Source organism: Nicotiana attenuata, chromosome 1 (genome assembly GCF_001879085.1).
Source record: "Nicotiana attenuata strain UT chromosome 1, NIATTr2, whole genome shotgun sequence".
Lineage (NCBI taxonomy): Eukaryota > Viridiplantae > Streptophyta > Magnoliopsida > Solanales > Solanaceae > Nicotiana > Nicotiana attenuata.
The window spans coordinates 68164134-68177447 of NC_031989.1; the positions used below are offsets into that span (position 1 = coordinate 68164134).

Here is a 13314-nt window from a genome sequence, read left to right on the forward strand (position 1 = left end):
GCCTCCTAAAGGCCTGGGATCACAATGGGCATAGTTGGTGCCTGAGTTGGCACCGCCTGCTCCACAACATCCGGTACTTGCTGCTTAGCTGGAGAAACTAGTGGCTCTACAGGTGCTTCTCTAACTTTAGTACGAGTCGCACCTCGGCCTCTACCATGGCCTCGGCCTCTCGCGACCCTAGCCGGTGGTATTGGTGGTCGTCCGCCTGATCCGGTCATATATGTCCTCACCATCTGTGAGAGAATAAAAGAATAGAAGTTAGAATTCCGTGATTAGCATTCTGCATGACAAAAATACAAGAAAGTGGAGTTTCCTAATGGTTCTGTAGCCTCTCAAAGATAAGTACTGACGTCTCTGTACCGATCAGCAAGACTCTACTAAACATGTTCATGATTCGTGAGACCTAAGTAACCTAGTGCTCTGATACCAACAAGTCACGACCCAAAATCCTAACCTGTCATGATGGCACCTAACACACTTGCTAGGCAAGCCGACAATCACATGACAACAAAAATATTTGAATAAGACACTTTTCAATGAACTCAACAACGGAATATCTCATAAGAATCTGATAAAAATAATTGAAATGCTACTACAAACATCCCAAAATCTGGTGTCAACGAGTACATGAGCACTACTAAGTATCAACATAAACTAAAACTCTAGTACAACTGTATGAAATATAGAAAAGTACTGAAGAAAATAAAGGAAAGAGAGTCAAGGTCTGCAGACGCCAATGCAGCTACCTTGAAGTCTCCAAGCAAGTACTGGCAACGATCTAGCAATTACTGCGTCCAGATGTATCTGGATCTGCACACGAAGCGCAGAGTGTAGTATGAGTTCAACTGACCCAATGTACTCAATACGTAACAGGACTAACCTTGAGCTGAAAGCAGTGACGAGCTCAGAAGGATACAGTCAGAACTAATATAATGACGACGCATGTAAGATAATGATAATGACAGTAAATAACTCAGAGAAACTTCCATATTCAGCTCGTTCATGGTACAGAGATTAGTCATGCCTTCAAGTTCACAATTAGAGATCAACACTGATAATAGCATATCAATTAAAGCTAGCATGAGGAACGGTACATCTCTATGCCTACATGTCAAATATACATGTCAAATGAAAGGTATCACAGTGATATTCCCAAGTACTCACAATCTCAGGGTACTCAATATGTCTATCTCAAATACCCACTCATCACACACAATAACTCAGCACTGTACAGGTGCTTGGCATCAATGCCCCTCACCAAAGCACGTGTATATATCATTGTGCCTACGCTCACTGCGTAATTCAGACTCCGAAGGGACGGATAATGTCCAAGCGCTAATATAAAGCCTATAAGGCCTGATGCGGCGTACAGCCCAATCCACAATAATAAATAAGCCAATAAGGCTTGCTACGGCGTGTAGCCCAATCCACAATAACACTCACACCCCGGCTCTCAGTACCACCTCAGTCATCAATCTCTCAAGTCTTAAGGGCTCACAATCTCCTACTACTCAGTCCAAAAATTAATAACATGTGATGTAACGATAAAGGATAATATAGACTGAGATATGACATGCAATTGAAGGATCACGAATGCGTACATAATTGCAGTTGAAGCAGATAACTCAAAATATCTTAAATAACCTTACTAGGTCTAAACAGAATAAGCACATAGCCTACACATGATTGCTAGTATGAATCACAGTTCAATTACTCTAACAAGTAAGGTTTTCATGGATAGGACAAGACTTGATAACAACATAGTACAAATAATCAATCGGTTCATGCTTACCATGGTGCACCCCCACACGCCCGTCACCTACCATGTACGACACCCCAACACAAACCATATAATATGTTATCCAGGGATTTATACCATCAGTTTCAAGTTTAAAAGTATTAGTTACCTCAAGACCTGCAACCCAATGCTCCAACAAACCCTTGCCTCGTGAATCGATCTCTGAACGACTCGAATATAATCACAAACAACTTAATATAATCAATACAAGCTATAGGAATCGATCCCACATGATAACCTGTCCATGAAACCTGATACTTTTAATGCAATCGATTCTGATTAGTTAATCATCAAAACATACACGTGCTCAGCTCAGCATTATTCAATTGCAATGAGAAACTATATCAGACAAAAGTAAGAATTAATTTTACCTTAATAAACCTTAGTAAAGAGTTGCTCCGCCATTGCTCTTGATAATAACTACTATAGCGAAATGCACCTCTTATGGCCTTTAATTTTTAAGTTGATGTTTACATAAACAAACCCTCAAACTTGGCTTCAGTTGGCAAGTATGCGCCCTAATTTTGGGTGTGCATAAGTAGGCACGTCAACTTGTCTCTATTTGTTAGTTGAACACTCCAACTTACAAAATGATCATCTGGATACCTCCAAAATTTATGTGCCACGTGAGTATTTTGTGTTTACGTGTTCAACTTTATTCAAGTTGAGGTGTCTACTTGTGTACACCCAAAGTTGAAGGACATACTTGTCAGCTGAGGCCAAGTTTGAGGACCTATTTATGTATTATGCCTAATGAGTTTTATTAGAAATTTTTTCAGACTAGACAAAAAGCATTCGTGATTCATAAACTTAATTGGTTACTCCTATTTCTGCAACATCATATAACAAAGGGCAAAAATAGGCCAATCTCAAATTCAAAAGGATCCTACTAGACCAATTTTGTTAACTTTTAATAAAACCGGACTATTGGAGGCCTATTACTTTAGTTTAGACCAAAAAATGGGAGAAATTCAAAAATAGCCAGATTTACCACTGGTCGTTGAAAAATAGCCAAGTTTCAAAAGTCATCGAAATTTAGCCACTTTAAATCTGAGCGAAAACACTGTTCAAAATCCGAAAAAATACGCCCGCAAATTTTACGGGAGTTCCAGCATAAGTATGCTTGAACTCCCGTAAATTTTACGGGAGTTCCAGGATAACTATGCTGGAACTCCCGCAAATTTTACGGGAGTTCAAGCATAATTATGCTGGAACTCCCGCAAATTTTACGGGAGTTCCAGCAAGTATAATTGTCCAGTATAATATACTGGAATTTGGAGCACTGGTGCTCCAGTCTCCCGCAAATTTTACAGGAGTTAGCAAAGTATATCGGTCCAGCATAATATGCTGGAGTTCGTACACAATTGCACCAGAACTCCCGTATATTATACTGGACCGGTCCCTGTTACAGCAAAATAGTAGCTATTTTTCATTAACTTGATAAACGCCGGCTATTTTTCATTGATCAGTGTGAAAACTGGCTATACCATGATATCTTAACCCAAAAAATGGTAGGCACACTTTTGCTTAAGATTTCATTATTAAAGATGAAATTGACATACTTCCAAACTTGTGGACTATATGAGTAACTGAGTGAAAACCTCCTTTAACAATTTAGGATTCTTCTATTCTCAGTTTCCTCTTGAGGATCTCATCTTCCAAAATTTGAATCAAGAAACAAAGAATTTTCAGCAAGGGAAGAAAGTGGGATTGCGATTGTGATTTTGATTCATGGATGTGTATTCGTGGTTCCGACGAAGTCTATCTAGAACTACTACTACGACCACCACCACTGTTAGTGCTCAACCTAACTTTAAGGAGGACGAACTACTCTACGGCGTCACTGACCAATTACTCGATTTTATCAAATCCTTCTCCATTGACACCTTTCGCAACTTCTCTCTCCCAGGTTCCTTTTCTTTTTTCTATTTTTGGTTTTCCGTTCTTTTTAATGAAATTGTTATTATATAAAGGATTGATATGGTCATAGTAGTTTAGAATTGATAAGTATTTATTGACATTTTCCGTATGTGGAGATTAACATATTTAGCTTACATGCCCTTGTATGTTATGTCTGAATATTGTAAAAGGTTTTGGTTGTTAGATGAGGAGGATGGTAACAACGACGGCGGTGGAGATAATGTACGGAAAGATCTATCAGATTGGCGACAACGTCATGCTTTGCTTGTTCTTTCCAAACTCAAGGTCTTTCCTTTTCTCCAACTCTTTTACTTCCTCTTCCCCTTAGGTTCTTAAAAGCTGTGTTAAAGAAAGATTTAGGAAGTATATTTTGAATGTTGTAATCCAGTTGCTTGTGATTGGATAGTAGATTAGATGCATAGAAGATCAAAAAGGAACAGAGTACAGGTTCCAACAGGAAATAAGTCACGGATAACTCATACATGAAATGCATCTAATCTCATGAGCAGTGTTATCAAAGGCGCGCTTAAGCCCTGAAGCGAGGCTCAAAACATGTTGAGCACTTTGCCTCGCCTAGCGTGCGCTTCAGTGTTGTCATCAAGCTCTAGACATACTTTTCCTTAACAATTAACGTAATCTGAAGAGGCGACACTAAACAATTGATATTTCACTTTATCGTAAAATTTTCTTCAATTTCTTTGTCCATGTATTTGGTATTTATGCTTATAGATATTAGTCTTGGACTACACATACATCTTTATAGTTTTTCTCCATTTGCGCCTTTTTTCATTAAAGCCCACATTTTATTGCACGATTTGCGCTTAAAGCCCCAACCGACCTTAGAGTTTTTTTGCATTTTTCGCATTTGATAACACTGCTCATGAGTTAAAGTCAAGGTTTTTCCTTTGCTACGCCTCCTATGGACTTGTAAAACTACCTGTCGTATTACTTGTCTATATGTTTCATCCTTTGAGCTTGTTGAATTGACTCTCTTGCTATAACTAACTTTTCGAATTCGTGATTTCTGGTTGATTTCAAGAGGCACTTATGCCTGACTATGTAAATATGCAATTCAATGTAAATACACACACACACATACATACATATACCTGCTAGTGCATTATTCTAGGTTCTAAGTGGTTTGGAGGACTACCATATCAAAAAAAATTGGTTTGGAGGACTAGAACCAAGAATTAAGTTGATGTGGACAAACTCCTTCTACAAACAAGAGTAAAAGTAATAAACATAGTTAGTGAAAGGCTTCTGAGGCCCCACTCCATCCTGCCTAGCGGGAAATAACGGAACTTTTGTCATCAGTTACTTCCCCCATTTTATAAATATATATATATGACAATATTTGACTGGAAATAGTGTTAAAAGGAAGGAAGACTTTTGGTAATTGGTACATTAACTAAAGATAAAAACTTACTTTCATCGGGTGTTTACACCAAACTCTACAAATTTACCATGGTTAAGTGATTTTAATATTTGAAACATGAATTAACTAACCATGATTAAGTGAGATGAGTCTATTTACAAACACATGGCATGCACCTATTGGTTTGGCATAAAGACCCCCGGTGCGGGTAAGTTGTTACCCTAACTGAACGTATTCAACACACCAAAGTACTCCTAGTATCATGTTGGGCTCCCAACATGTCATCCCAACACCTATAAGTACATCATTAAGAGTAAAATGACAAATGTTAAAAAGAAACATAAAAATGTGTCGATCTTTTTGGAATCGACCAAAAAGGAAGATCAGCATGTGAAAGGGAAATAAAAGAGTATTCAGTTATGAAAATTGTTTACTTTTGTTTTTTACCTTATTAAAAAAAATGGTTTAGTTTTTATACTGTAGCATGAGACAATACAAAGAACCTTGACCTGGTATCAGTTTATTTTGCTTGCTACAGTGACTAGACTAAATATCTCATGCCAGGTTTTTATAATTACATTACGTCAATTTTCTTTGGGATCTAGAAATTTACTAGGTAGTGGATGCAGACTACAAATAATTTTAGTAGGTCAAAAGCCCCAATTTTCCAAGTGAAAGGGTTAGGTGTATGAGTTGTTCTCTCTTTATATGGTTTTGAACAATATTAATCAGTTGAGATAGTTTTTGAGGTTACATTAGGCCTGATGTCCATTTCTTAACGTGATATCAGACCAGACCCCTACCTGATGTAGGGATACCCAATGTTAGGCCAACTATGTTACGTCATTACACCCTTCAGATGTCCACTACTGAGCGTGCCAAGGGGTATTAGACTCTCACTTTGGTTAAGTTTATAGGTTTAGTCTCTTTATGTGGCTTTAGGCATTCTTCCCCACCTGAGTTAAGTTTTGGGGTTGAGTTAAGCCCAATGTCCAGCTCTTAACACCGAGCATGTATTTTGGCCTTATCAGACCTTCTCTCTTAGATCGGTTGATGTAGACGGGATTCAGTCATCACCCCAGAAGATCCTAACACCAATCTACTAGGCTAGCAGCATTTCACAACTTGATAAACTAGTGACATGTGAAGTTGACAACTATGTGTTCTCATTAAGAACCAACGTATGAAGAAAAAGAAGATTAGTGACTTTTTTTCGTCCTTTTGTTGCGTAGTATTGGTGATCCTGCAGTCCTTCCCCTAAGCAGTATCCTGTGTGGAGTCTGATTATTATATGCCTGTTCATATTGGTTGATGGCTATATCTGAGAGACATGTGTTAGTTTCATCAGCTCGCATCCATTCTTTTCCTACTTCCTGTTACACACCAGTACATTAATTCTTCTCTGGGTAGTTTTCTACTGTGAGCTTACTTTAGGTTCATGCATTTTCAGAAGATAAAAAGATATTATTTCTGTGGATTTGACTATATTGGGTTTAGAGACCTGCACCAGCTTTATCAGTTGGCATTTAGTTGTGGCAGCTTCTCTGTTAATTTGGTTTCTTAAATTTATTTCGTGATTGCTTCCTTCAGGAACTCTCACAACTGAGATTCAAATTATGTCCACGTTATTTGAAGGAGCACCAGTTTTGGACGATATATTTTGCACTTGTTAAGGGTTATATTGCCAGGTAAGTGCCGTGTACTAACTTTGCTAATACTGTTGTGCTTGTGCTTCTTACCCAGAGAAGATAAAAGTTCAATTAATTTTGATGATCAGATATGAGTTACGTGCTATACAATTAGATACGCTGAAACAGATAAGAAAGGAAAATGAAAATGCACCAGATGTTTCTGCATGCGAAGTTGAGATGTCTGAAGCGAAGCAAACAACAGATGTATCACCTACAACTTCTGAGGAGCACAATTAGTATCTCCCTTGGATATATTATTAGTTATCAGGTATGCATTCATTTCTTCTGATCCTGAATCAACCTATTTGTTAAGCAAGCAAGTTCATGCTCAAATTTCATGCAGCAAACACTTTCATGTTTTTCTCAATTCCACCTTAAAACCATCAGTGCAAGAAAAGTGCCCCTTCTATGCGCAACTGTCAAGTGTGCCTTCCCGTTCCTGGCATGTGTATTGAAGGCAATGTAAAGAAACTAAAACAGAATATCTGAACATTCTGATTTATGTTAATAAAAAAACTGGAAGTCAAGCAAAATTATAGATGAAAATGGAAAATGAAACTGATTGTTGAAATTGGAAATGCATGGACATCAAGAAAAGGGAGAAAACATTTCAAATACTGACGTGTCACTTGATCGCTTTTGCTGTACCTGCTGGTACTAATCTGCTACTAAATCAAGCTGTTTGTTATTAAATCCATTGAGCAAGTTCATGCAGAGATTTGATTAAAAAGCACCACTGCCATTCATTTATCTTAACTTCACCATATAACCTATTTAATGCAACTGAGCAATTCCGACATAAGAGTAGTTCTTAAGTGTGCACGTGTCTCCGGCACGAGTATGCAAGGCAATGTGGGAAATATAGTTGAAAGATGGTGAATGAAATAGAAATGTTGTAATTTGCAATGGCAGATATTCGAGAATGGGAAGCAAGTTTGCTCGTGCCCCTAGCATGAGTATCTAAGGCAATGTAGGGAATATAGTTGGAAAATGGAAAGTGAAACAGAATATCTGATATTATCAAGGCAAAAAAGGGCAGCTCGGTGCACTGAGCTCCCGCTATGCGCGCGTGAGGGAGGGGAAGAAGGGCTGGACCACATTGGGTCTGGCAGCCTTACCTTGCATTTTTGCAAGAGACTGGTTCCACGGCTTGAACTCGTGACCTCCTAGTCACACTGTGGCAACTTTTACCATTGCGCCAAAGCTCCCCTTAAAAAATGGGAAGTAAGTGAGCTCGTGTCCCTGGCATGAGTATTTAAGGCAATGTAGGGTATATGGTGGAAAATGGAAACATAATATCTGAAACATGTGATTGAATGTTCGAAAATGGAAGCTGCTAGCACAATTTAGATGTGATAATGAAAAAAAGTCTCATTGTCGTAATTTAAAAATCTATGGACACCGTGAAAGATCAGAAGATATTTTTACAATGTGATTTCTTACTTTAAGTTTTTTTACTATGTCGCTGATTTTGACTGCAATTGCCTGATTCCATTTGCTTTTGGATTGCCAAGATTTGCTTCTCCTTCAACCTGTCAGGTTAGATGATATTTCTTCATATAAATTGTCTCAAATATCAGTTGGAGTAAGGGAAGTGTTTCACAGTGACCTTTAGATTATAGTGGACATGTGAAAGGTGGCTGAAGCAGTGCCATGTATACCTAATGTACCGCGACATCTAAATTCTCAAATTATCATGTAAAAGACTGAGAGATAGAAGAAACCACTGGCCCGATATGCCACGAGAGGCAGAATCCGATGTTCATTAAGATTTGTAGAAAGGATGTGAAAATTTGCCATGGATGGGGTTGGTTTGTTGTTTATGAGCCCTTTTTGCTTAACTGATTGAAATTAAGGGATAAGCACAATTCCTAAAGTTGATTTTGTAAATAAGTTGATAAGCACTTTTACATTTAGATGACCGAAATACCCTTAAAGTTGTCATAAATATAAATTTAAAAGTATGTTTACATGGAGAAAGGCAAACGACAAACATGGAATGGAGAGCAGGTTAGCTGTTTTGTTCTGGAAGGGCATTTCAGGAATTACTAAATTATTAGGGATAAAATAATAGAACTTTTGGTTTCTCAGCAGTATATATATATATATATATTTTGTTAACTATGGTGTTCGGGCCAGCTTGCGCGCACCTCAACTAATTCCGTGGGATACCTGCCACTTTCCACCAACAACAGGTATCAAGTAACTCAAGCCTTGGTGCTTGGATAGATGGGAAGAAATCACCTAGTATTTTTTGCCTCCGCTGGAATTTGAACCCGTGACCTTATGGTTCTAACCCTCTTCATTGACCACTAGGCCACACCTTTGGGTGCAGAAAATAATAGAACTTTTGAACTAACCAAAAGTGCTTATAAGCTGAAAAAGCATAAGTTGGGTGTAACCAACTTATGGCTTTTTATTTATTTTGTCTTATAAACACTTGGTTATAACTTATAAGCACTTTTGGTATTCACCAAATGCATAAATAAGTAGAAAGTACGTATGAGCTAGTTTGACCAGCTTATAAGCTTATCCAAACACCCTGGACATACATGGCTTTGCCTTACCAACAATTCCTCTTTTGTCTCTGAAGTTAGTATTTATAAGGGAGACAACTAAATGCCCAATGTTGAGGTAGACACATATTCATTGAAAACCTATAATAGATAATTATGTTGTGTTATCCATCAAAATTAGATGGATAACTATTAGTTCTTGATCTTTTCTTTGTTCGAAATAGTATCAATAAGAAGGTTGTAATACCTTAACAAGAAAAAAGAAGTCAATCGGTCTCTATATATCCTCTTGATATACTGCTGGCATGTGCTCGTAATGATATTTATATTAGGGTCTTGAACACAGAAGATCTAAGTTCCATATTATCTATGCACTTGTTCGGAGTTAATCATTTCATAACTCTGATGGCGAGTAAGGGAAACCGCCATTTTATTAAGCCTGATCATGCTGCTATCAGCATAAGATATGTGGGGAAAGCCAGCTTGTTTTACCTAAATGTGTGTGTGTGTGAGAGAGACGGTTGAGGGATATTGAGGGTAGTACAAGAAGATGCATGTCATTTTGCTAAAGTAAGTATTCAGTCAAATGGTAAAACATAAATCTCCTCCTTGACTCTATTCCTGATAACCTGGCAAGAAGAAATTGTACTCTGAACTGGAATATAGCATCTCTAGTAATCCTGTCCTATTCGTGGAGCAAGAACTCGGAACTGAGCAACATGCTGCTTGTATAATCTACTGCTAATTTTTTTAAGACAATCTTCTCCCTTTCCAGCCACACTAGAGCATATCAAATGGACATTAGAAGATTCTAAGCCACTGTTGAGCTTAGTATATTAAGAACCATCAAATGAGAAGTTGATTGATCCAGTGCGGATTTACATATATATACAAATGCACCTCATCTCACTTATTAGAAATATTTACATTTGATATTCCTCAAGCACTTCGTTGAGTTTCGGCTAGCTAGAGTTTAACAAGATACTTGTGAAGATATGTCTGTACAGGGGCGAAGCCACCTTTTATAACAGGTGGTCAACTGACCACCATTCGCCAAAATATTACGAAAAAACACATTGTGTGTATAAGTATAATACTGATTTTAGATGTATAAAATACATATTGAACACCCTTAGCGAGAATTATATTTTAGTTCTTTCAAGTTTGAACACCCTTGGAAACATTTTTGACTTCGCCACTGTGTCTGTAGAGCAACAAATTGAGTGTCGTCGTGTCGGGTTTCTCCAGAACTCAAAGGAGCATTTATCATTTATTATCTCTTCATTTATTTGAACTCCGAACTTTTACCAACCAACATGGCTTTTGTTGTCTTTTATTATTTAGATGTTATGGTACTCTTATGTCCTTGGCAGATGCTGCTGACTGCTGACTGCTGACAATCTGTGCAAGTTATTATAGATCTGTAAATGCTCAGAAGATGAGACTTTCCATTGAGTAGATCTTAGGATTAATGTAGGTTGGTTAAATTACATTTTCTGCTTCTTATGTTGGTTAAGTGTAAGTCATATTAATGTAACTGCTTGGAAAGCTTTAGTTCCCGGCTGACCTCAATTTATTCATGGTAACTAGCTTGATGATGTCAAATATTATGAGATTGCCCATCAAATGTCTCTCTGTCATTGCTATGTGTTGAATTCTCATCTTTTGTAAAGTATTTCTTCTCGAGATTGTTGGGTTAATCCACTGAAGAAATGATTTTCTTTCGTGTGTCTAACACCAGAGTGCCAATTGATTTGAATAGTTGATTTGTCTGAAAATTACAAATTATCGGTTGTTTTCATGTATCAAACTCGCCGAAGAGGAATATTTGAGGAAATTTTGTTAGGTTCTTGTTTAGTCTCCGACTCGTTTCATGTTAAAATACAGCTGAACAAACTATGATACGTTAGAAAACAAATGGTTGAGCATTTTTAGGCAATTTTCCTTGAAAAGATTTACATAACTTTTAACAATAAGGGGTCGTTTGGTAGCATTAGCTTTGTGTATTAATATTACCTTGTTTGGTAGACATTTTGAACCTATGCATTAGTTATACATCCTATTTGGTATTATCCTATGCATAACTAATGCATAGAAAATCATAGTATTATCAATACAATGGGTTTTAATGCATGCATTAGCTTAGTTAAAGACAAAATTGTCCTTCAAAATTTATGCTTGATTAAAATATGCTACTTATTATATTAATGCAAGTTTAAAATAATCCAAATAGTGAGAAATAAAATTATATCTCTAGTAAATAAATAAATACTTAGAATATATTTTTTTTATAAACAAGTTTGTAAACAAGCAATTCTTTTAGGAATTGTGCAATGCTTTAATACATCAAACCAAACAATGGATAAGAAATATGCAAGCATAAGTAATGCAAGCATAATTACTAATACACCCTATTCAGCATTATTTTTATGCACCCTACCAAACGAGCCCTAAGTATTGTCTACGGACTACAGTGGAGGAACTTGGATTATCAACTCCCAAGGCAGCTTGCAATAAAACAAAAGTCTAGCCCCAACTTAGAAAAATAATCTAACATTATAAGAAGGATTTACTACTCTTTTTTGCTTTAAGACATTTGATATTCAAACTCATAGATATGACTAAAATGATTTCAAACTATTCGACTATACATGTTTAAGGGGAAGGAGTTTCTCCCTCGAACACAAAGTTGAATGTAAAGTATGGGAAGAGTAAAGTGATCCAACAAGTGACCAATGAACAGTTCATTAACTGACTCTCTCTCACTGAAAACAATGACAAAAGTTCCGTTGAGGAAGATGTCAATCCTGTGTTGCTCTTTTATCTTTAACACTATACGTCGTACGCTATTTTTTAAGCTTTACAACTCACTCCACTACCCTACTTCATTCAATGAATTATGGAATCATCATCATTCTCTCTCAGAATTTACACAAATTAATTTGGTCCCAAATAAGTGTCACTTTAAAAAACTACTATGAGGCAATAATTATTATTTTCCAAGTTTTTTGTTGGTTCAGTAAATGGCCTTAGAGATAAAGGGCAACTTACTAGCGAGTTAGCTACCATAAAATCATGTTGTAGATTAATACTTGTGATAAAGATGTAATTATAATTACCTTTAAGTGATCTAAGTATGCACGAAAATATTTTTTATGATAAACTCCCAAGCATTCAACTTCAAAAGGTAATACCCAGGGGCAGATGTAGTTTATTGTTACTGGCTTCATCTGAACCCATTGCTTTTGATGTGAAGCATGTAAAAATTCACTAAAATTACAACAAATACTAAATATGAACTCATAACTTTAAAATTATAATAGGTTAAATAATAAAAACCTTAAATATTTAACTCGTACAGTTTAAATCCTGAATTTCGCCTACACAATTACTATGCATTTTGATGCACTTTAAAACTTGCCATGTATTGCATCAAAGTGGCTCAGGCATCTCAAGTAGGGATGTTCAAACCGAACCGGAAAACCGCACCAAATCGAAAAATCAAACCAAACCGATCAAAAAACCCGACTAGGTTTGGTTTGACTTGGTTTGGTATTGAGTAAAAAAACCTTAACCAAACCGACATATAAATATATAAATTTTATTTATATTTTTAAGACTTTGTAGTGATTTTTCTTTAGAAAATGTAGAAATATTTGGAATCCCCTCATGTATTAACCTTGAAAGCGCAAATTAACGAAAAATTATTGTTAGACGACTAAGAAAATAACTATCATGTGTTACTAAAAATTTCTCCCATTAGAATATTTTAATAGATCATATGTTTGTCAATTTTTTCCATATTTACTAAACATATATTCACTTATCAAAGCTTTATCTATAATTTTAATAACGTAAGATTGAAATAATATTCATGTAACAAAAAAACCCGAAAACTCGAAAAACCCGACAAAACCGAACCAATCCAAACCGATATAATTGGTTTGGTTTGGTTTTGATAGAAACCGAACCAACCCGGTCCATGTACACCCCTAATCTCAAGTACTCTTT

At 36.5% G+C, this 13314-nt stretch overlaps 1 protein-coding gene across 1 annotated transcript; it reads left to right on the top strand.

Annotated features, from left to right (window-relative positions):
- LOC109228188 lies at positions 3354-11031 on the top strand. The gene is made up of 5 exons (XM_019393361.1): positions 3354-3707; positions 3903-4003; positions 6687-6784; positions 6874-7055; positions 10677-11031. The coding sequence occupies exons 1-4, from the start codon at positions 3530-3532 to the stop codon at positions 7022-7024; spliced, it is 528 nt and encodes a 175-aa protein (XP_019248906.1). The 5' UTR covers positions 3354-3529; the 3' UTR covers positions 7025-7055; positions 10677-11031.